This window comes from Vigna angularis, chromosome 7 (assembly GCF_016808095.1).
Source record: "Vigna angularis cultivar LongXiaoDou No.4 chromosome 7, ASM1680809v1, whole genome shotgun sequence".
NCBI classification, from domain to species: domain Eukaryota; kingdom Viridiplantae; phylum Streptophyta; class Magnoliopsida; order Fabales; family Fabaceae; genus Vigna; species Vigna angularis.
The window spans coordinates 24,908,738-24,917,039 of record NC_068976.1 but is presented as its reverse complement, the minus strand read 5'-3'; the positions used below and the strand labels follow the sequence as shown (position 1 = coordinate 24,917,039).

General features: G+C 39.6%; 1 protein-coding gene across 1 annotated transcript; it reads left to right on the top strand.

Annotated features, from left to right (window-relative positions):
• Positions 1-5,512: 5,512 nt before the first annotated feature.
• LOC108337247 (uncharacterized acetyltransferase At3g50280) lies at positions 5,513-7,368 on the top strand. The gene has a single exon (XM_017573730.2). The coding sequence runs from the start codon at positions 5,621-5,623 to the stop codon at positions 7,079-7,081; it is 1,461 nt and encodes a 486-aa protein (XP_017429219.1). The 5' UTR covers positions 5,513-5,620; the 3' UTR covers positions 7,082-7,368.
• Positions 7,369-8,302: the final 934 nt, after the last annotated feature.

Below are 8,302 nucleotides of genomic sequence, written 5' to 3'. Positions count from 1 at the left end.
CTTGCAAAGCAGCTTCATGATAAAGAAGTGCAGCAAATACTTTTTGAGAAAGAAGTTGTATGTGTATTGGATCCACTCTTTTGTTAGCATGAACATGAATTAGATTCTATTCGTCTTATTTATTCTTAAGAGAACCCCCACCCAAACCATTCTTAAGACCACCAAGCTCTCTCGAATGAGTTCTATTTTTTCTGCTTTCGAGATACACTGGGGGCCAAATCTCCTCCTAACTAATAAGTGAAACTTTGTGCCTAGATCGTCCTGAAGACAGATGCGACGGGAAGAAGTGGCATTTGGGTGATGTTGGTGAAGAAATTTTTGGAAGAGCTTTATATGATTCTCTTATGTCTTAGTTATAGGAAGAGTTGTACCTAGGATACTCTAACTGTACATGACTATCAGGAACTTTGAAATTGCTTAGTTTAAAAGTAAGGAATTGATGGACCGATAAAAGTTTCATAGAATTATTGGATTTGTTGAAGAAGATGTTTCCAAAAAATAACATGTTACCTATCCGTAAATACGAGGTAAAGAAAATTCTATGTCCAATGAATTTTGAAATACTAAAAGACACGCATGCCCCAATGATTATGTATTATATAGACACATTTTTGCTTCACTAAAAGCATGTACAAGTGGTTTATTACTGTTTAAAAAGAAGATTGATGAAAATAATGGTGATGAAGTAAAGATGGTCCACCTGCTAAAGTGGCGTGGTAATTTCCTACAATACATAGGTTAAAATGGTTGTTTGACATTAAAGAAGATGTGAATAACCTTAAATGACACGTTGATGGAAAAAATTGTGATGATTTTCTTCGTAACTCAATGGATTCTCCGTAATGAAAGAAGATTGATGAAACATTTTCAGAATTTGGTGTAGAGCCAAGAAACTTAAGACTTTGAGTTACTACAAATGATATAAATCCTTATGAGAACTTAAACAACAAACATAGTCCATGGCCAAATTTGTTGATGACTAAAAATCTATCTTCTCTTGTGAATGAAGAGAAAATATATGATGTTGCTTATGATGATATCGGATCCTAGACAACTTGAAAATGTCATTAATTTATACCTAAATCCATTTATCGATGATTTGAAAATGATGTGGAAAGGAAGCCTCAATATGTTTGATTCATATTCTCAAGAAACTTTTTATTTATGTGCAATGTTGTTTTGCATCATATATGATTTTCCAGCATATGAGAACTGTTAGCAAAATGATGAAGATGAAGTTTTGATGATGTCCAAATCAAGTCAAGACCAATCAAGAATCAAAATGATTTGAAGATTTGTATTGTGATGGAAAGCTTTTGTAATACTCTTAGAAATGTGTATAGGACTTAGATAAGGAAAAGAAAAGTGTTTTGTAAAATTACTATAGTAAATCATTGTAACAAAACACTATAGTACTATTCACATGAATAGTAACACTATTCACGTGAATAGTGACGGTTAACGGTAAGAGTATCGCACTTAACACGGACGTGGGAGAAACTAGTCGTTGAAGAAACTAGTCGTTTATGACTATTGGAGAAACTAGCCGTTTATGACCGTTGGACAAACTAGCCGTTTATGACCGTTGGACAAAGTAGCCGTTTATGGCCATTGGACAAAGTAGCCGTTAAGTTTGTCTTTTAGTAAATGGAAGAGCCTTTGGATGAGTCTATAAATAGACTCTCATTTCCTCTCAAGGGAACAAATCTAGAGACACAGAAACTCTTCCCTTGTGCTCAAATACTCCGAAATTCTTGAGACTTGTGTGTTCTTATTCGGCTTGTGAAACTCGTGTCTGTAGAGCTGGTGAAGTGCTGCTACGGTGACAGAGGAAATAGCCGGTTCATCCTTGGTGTGTCTAAGGAGGTGTTCGGAAGAGAATCATCCTTCGTGAAGTATTCGGAGGAGGTGTTCATCCTTTGTGAAGACTCAAAGGAGGTGTAGTTTCATCTCTTCTGGTATCAAGAGAGGTGTTTTCTAAACTCTTACAAATTGTTTCTTTGTGATTGTAATTTGTAATTGTTTTGTGTTAAGGAAAAGGTTTATCTTGTTTGAGATAAACGACTGGACGTAGGATTGGTAAGATCCGAACCAGGATAAAATCATCTGTGCAAATTTCTCTCAACCTTACTCTTGCTTTATTTGTCTTTATTAATTGCTAAGTAAGTTTATTTGAGTAGAAATTAAAAGGCACAAGTTAGTATTAAAAACCCTCTTGTTTTGTTATTCCACGCTAACCATTCCGCTGCAGCCGCTCCTGACAAGAACTTGAGTGATTATAGTGTCAAAAGGAAATATGTACTTTGTGTCATACATTGATGGACATGTGTTACTAAATATAATTTTGCAATATAAATGTTTACTTAATTAATTGATTAACTATTTGTGATTCATTGTAGGGTCCATTGACAACCAATAGTGATCATATTAAGACAATACACAACAATTGTATGGTTTTTGTTCTCTGCACAGAAACATGAAACCTAAGTTGAAATTCATCTTACAAACGTAATTGTTATTTTTTGTCATATAATCTACTTAGTTAATTAATAGTAATCTATATTTTAAATGTTTTCAATTTAATTATAGTTATGAGAAAACTCATAGTACAACAAATTCAAGTAATATATTAAAGGTTAGAACGTGTTCATTTTGAAGTTATTAATTTTTAGAATGAGTTTGAGTTGTGTGTGAAGGTATCTTAACCCAATTTCACATTAAGATTTTCTTAGAAATATAAATTTAGTATTACATATTGTAACGCCCCGGCAACTCACAGGGACCATCGACTACCCCCACAGATCACCACCAGGCTTTCCAGTGTGCTTTGTCCTCACTCGCACACTTTCCGGGAAAACTTCCCAGAAGGTCACCCATCCCAGAATTACTCCAAGCTAAGCACGCTTAACCATGGAGTTCTTATGGTTCAGGCTACCGAAAAGTAAATGCATTTTGGTGATATGAGTAGTCAAATCAATTCCTTTAAGCTATCCTTCAACTGTATAGTCCCATACCTATACAGTATCCAGATCCCTCTCATTCCGGTGTATGTTCGATTCGTCCATGTACCCCTTCCACCCGAAGCTGCCAGGAGCCGCTCCTTGTCTGTGCCCCCTGCACCATGCTTCTTGCACCGGCGTCACTCCCCGCCCTCGTCTCCGTGCCCGGGTGTCACATGCCCACCAGCTTCCGTCTGGTTCGTCCTTGAACCACACCGTACTGGGAGAGGCTAGGCTCTGATACCATCTGTAACGCCCCGGCAACTCACAGGGACCATTGACTGCCCCCACAGATCACCACCTCCCAGAATTACTCCAAGCTAAGCACGCTTAACCATGGAGTTCTTATGGTTCAGGCTACCGAAAAGTAAATGCATTTTGGTGATATGAGTAGTCAAATCAATTCCTTTAAGCTATCCTTCAACTGTATAGTCCCATACCTATACAGTATCCAGATCCCTCTCATTCCGGTGTATGTTCGATTCGTCCATGTACCCCTTCCACCCGAAGCTGCCAGGAGCCGCTCCTTGTCTGTGCCCCCTGCACCATGCTTCTTGCACCGGCGTCACTCCCCGCCCTCGTCTCCGTGCCCGGGTGTCACACATATTAATAAGAAAGAAAATACTTTTCTTAATAACGAGACATTTTGTACAATATGAAAGTGCATTTATAAAAAAAAAAAATAGTTGTTTTGAGATGATATAATGAAACGATGAAAAGCAAAGAAGGAAGAAGACAAATGAGATCAGGTATTGCACGGCATATATTTGCGTTGTGTCCTTGAGGGCAGACCAGCCACCATAGGGTGTGCGATACTCCTGGATTTTAAGAAAAATCTTCCAGATCGATAGTAATCTCCAAATTTGCATCACATCTTTTATTTCTTGGATTTTGGATACTTGTTTTGCTTTTCACTTAACATATCCAACTCAAGTACCTTCACCAAAACATTTTTCTCTTTTCTCTACTCTCACGTAATCAACTTCATTCAACCTTCCCTCAATATAATATCCACCACCAGACACTCCCACGTGTCTCTGCCACCACCCTCCAAGTGTCAAAATTACTATCATAATTCAATCTGGAGGAGAGATAAAACGTTTTACAGATGGGAAAAAGGAGTAAGAAACTGTTTTTTTGTGTGTCTAAGAGAGAGAGATAAGGGGAGGGTGAATGAGAGATGGAGAAAGAGTTTCAGGAAAAAGATCTTCATTTTAATTTTGTCCACTGTATCTGAATCATTCATTTTTAAAAAGTTATATTTAACATTATACGTTACTCCAGAAGTACTTGTGTATTGAATTATCTATGTATAAGATATCTGAACCAATCGACTGGTAACCCAGACGACCACCGAAGATAAATAAATAAAGCACACAATGACGAGCTATCTTATGGCCATTTCTGAACGATCGTCCACCTATTAGGAAGAACGATCGTTCAGGGATATCATATGTTTGTCATCGTTGCTCTTGACATCAATTATCATTCAGCGATCGTTGTCTAACGATTATCTGTTGATTGAACTAAAGAACGTTCGGTCAATTTTAGTCAAAATTAACATATTAATCTTAAGAAACTAAAGAACAAGCGGTTAGAAATATCTGGTCATAATGTCGCAAATCACGGAGTCAACTGACCCAGTATCAAGCACGACATAACGGTTGTGTTTTCCAGATGGTCAGGTTCTCTAACCAACTGGATTTTTAGATAAACGATTTATTTTAATTGTTAGGTTGAATATGAAAAAGTAGAAGGAAAAAACGTACGTTTTTCCCTGAAAAAAATTAAGAGAGAATATTGATTTTCTTCTTCGTTTGAACTGAAAAAGATTCATCATACCTATATCTCGGCCTATATAAAAGAAATTCATCACTGTAAGAGAGGAGAATAGATTGTATTATTAGTGTCTAATAGTATCCCTTCCAATAATTAATGTTGTTCCGAGTGATGATTGATTTTTCAAACATGAATAATCGACTATGCGCAGTTATAATTGATTTTTTCAACCTCTAGTGGCTAGTAATTTCCAGTACTGGACTGTGCAATGGAAATTAATTTCTGCGAGGAAGCAAGTCAGCAAAAATCCACTGTTCATACGAAAAACCTTTGTGTGGGAATGACATTCTTATCTTAACTGTTCTCACTTTCAGCTGTCTAAAGAGTGATAAAATATTGATTTGTTAGGCAAAGTAAAATTGTACCGTCCAGAAGTAGTATTAGATTTCAGTGATAATGTAATTTGTTGTTGGGAGAGATTTGAACAGAGGTCGCGTGATTAACCAATGAGTGGGAAAAGGTAGGTTGAAAAGTTGAAAAGGTTAAAATAAGCTTGGCTAGGCGACGAAGAATAAGTGATTAACAACAACCAGAATCGTGATTATGAATAAATAATAAATAATAAATAAAAAAATAAAAAAAAGAAGGCAAACAGGACTGAGGGTCCAGCTTCGAGAAAATAAAATGCATGCATCAAGACACTTTGTTGGTGGCTATATATAGGTACACTTGTAACATCTTCTCCCATCCCCACCCTACTCCTCACTTCAACCCCAATTACGCACACCATAGATAGAAAAAGACAAAAATCTCTTTTATCCAATTGCAATTTGCATAACAACATGCCTTCTTCCGCTTCTGCACCTACCTTGCTCTCCAAATGCACTGTCTTCCCAGACCAACCCTCAACTCTGGGAAACCTCAAACTCTCCGTTTCGGACCTTCCCATGTTGTCCTGCCACTATATCCAAAAGGGATGTCTCTTTACCCAACCCAGTATTCCACTCCACACTCTAATTCCTCTTCTTAAATCCGCACTCTCTCGCACACTTTCTCTCTTTCCACCTCTAGCTGGCCGTTTAACCACCGATTCCCACGGTTACGTTTACATCGCTTGCAACGACGCCGGCGTCGATTTCATACATGCCAATGCCGCCGCCCTCCGCGTCTGCGACCTACTGTCCCCACTCGACGTCCACGAATGCTTCAAGGAATTTTTCACCTTCGACAGAAAAGTCAGCTACACCGGCCATTACTCCCCGATTCTCGCCGTTCAGGTCACCGAACTCGCTGACGGCCTCTTCATCGGCTGCGCCGTCAATCACGCCGTCACCGACGGCACCTCCTTCTGGAACTTCTTCAACACCTTCGCCCATCTCTGCAGAGCATCGAGTAAAAGCTTCCGCAATATACCGGACTTCCACCGCGACTCAGCTCTGATCTCTGACGCCGTCCTCCGCCTACCCGAGGGCGGTCCTCAGGTCACGTTCGATTCTCACGCGCCGCTGCGCGAGAGAATCTTCAGCTTCAGCCGCGAAGCGATTCAGAAGCTGAAGGCAATGACGAACAACCGCCGATGGCCGGAGAACAACGGCACGGCCGTCGAGTTGATGCGGAAGCAAAGCAACGATCAGTTTCATCACGCGAAGGAGAACAACGGCAAGGCCGGCACAATTCTGGAGAACTGGTTCAAGGTGAATTCGAATTCGAAACCGCAAACGGTTACCGAAACAGTGGAGATTTCGTCGTTTCAATCGGTGTGCGCGTTGCTGTGGCGCGCGGTTACGCGCGCGAGGAAATTGCCTGCGTCCAAAACGACGACGTTCAGAATGGCAGTTAACTGTCGTCATCGAATGGAACCAAAATTGGAACCGTACTACTTCGGGAACGCGATTCAGAGCGTCCCAACGTATGCTTCTGCCTGTGACGTGTTATCGAGGGATCTACGGTGGTGCGCGGAGCAGCTGAACGCAAACGTGAAGGCGCACGACGACGCTATGGTGCGACGCTTCATAGACGATTGGGAGCAGAAACCCAGGTGCTTTCCTCTCGGGAACCCTGACGGTGCATCCATCACTATGGGTAGTTCTCCGAGGTTTCCAATGTACGATAACAATTTCGGGTGGGGGAGACCTCTGGCGGTGAGAAGTGGAAGAGCGAACAAATTCGACGGTAAGATCTCGGCGTTTCCCGGAAGAGACGGAACAGGGACCGTCGATTTGGAAGTGGTTTTAGCGCCCGAAACCATGGAAGCGCTGGAATCTGATCCAGAATTCACGAAATATGCAACGTGTCAGTTGTGACACGTGTCGAAAGGTGGTGCATCCGGCGTAACTACTTGCTCGCATGGTCACGTCATGCTCGTGTTGGGAGGAGGACTGGTTGGAGGGGTGATGATTTAATTCGGGATTGGGGGCTGTATCATTGTGACATAAAATGTTATTTTTTTAGCGTTTTTTTATCTGTTTTTAATTGAGTATGATGTCGTCCATGTTTTTCAGCTTATCAAAATGGTTTCCCTTTTCTCTTCGAGCATCATAGAGTTTTCAGAGACAGTTGTAATAATAAAGTATTATAATTTAATATAAAATAATATTCGCCAATTAACTTGGGATCTTATAACATCACAATTCATTTGATTCTCTCTATCTAATAGTAGTAGCACCATATGAAGCACGTTAAGAGGTAAAGAGGTATTATAATTAAGAGTGTGAATGTTGAAGACTAATAATATAAATGGAAGAAGGTTTTGGGTAGTAATCGAAAGAAAAAGGGAAGTTGGTTTGGGATAAAGTACTGCCGTACTGGATAATATAAGTTGAATAAAAGGAGTACGTTTTAGAAGACTTGACTATTGAAGTGAGTATTTTTAGGGACAGGTGAGTGTAGCGCTTTTATTGGCATTCTATCCTCCTTGCCACTTCACATGCACTCAATGTCAATATCACACTTACATACACATACACATACACATACACGATTTATATCAACCAAATTCAGATGTACAAAGTTTTCGGACACACACACAACAACAACTTGCTCCACTTTCCCTCATAAATGAAATTTGTATTGCTGTCACCTTTCATTATTGCTTCTCCCTCTCTCTCATAAGTTACCAGCAAAAGGCCAAAACGCACCCCCCAACATAAGACACAGTGAGAGACAATCCTCCCGACACTGTCAAAACCCCACCCAGATACGCTAGTAAATATTACACCACCTCGTAACAAATATATATTCTAAACTATTTCATTAAAAATATTATCTTTTTAAATTATTCAACACAACACGTACAGCTAAATAAGCAGTGACATCAAACTTGGAAGAAATTTTTTTTAGATAATATGGGATTAGGATAACAACAAAGTCGTTAGTTGGAGCAAAATCAGACAAGCATAAGAAAATGAATTCAGCTTAAAATAAGCTTAAGCAATCCTGTGACATAATTATTTTGATTTTGTCAAATCAGGAAGCAAGAGGGGTATTTTGTCCATGGGTTTGTCCTTCGACAACAAAGACAGTTA

What these genes read in the sequence shown, in the direction of transcription:
- LOC108337247 (XM_017573730.2), top strand. Translation starts at nt 5,621, where the DNA reads ATGCCTTCTTCCGCTTCTGCACCTACCTTGCTCTCCAAATGCACTGTC.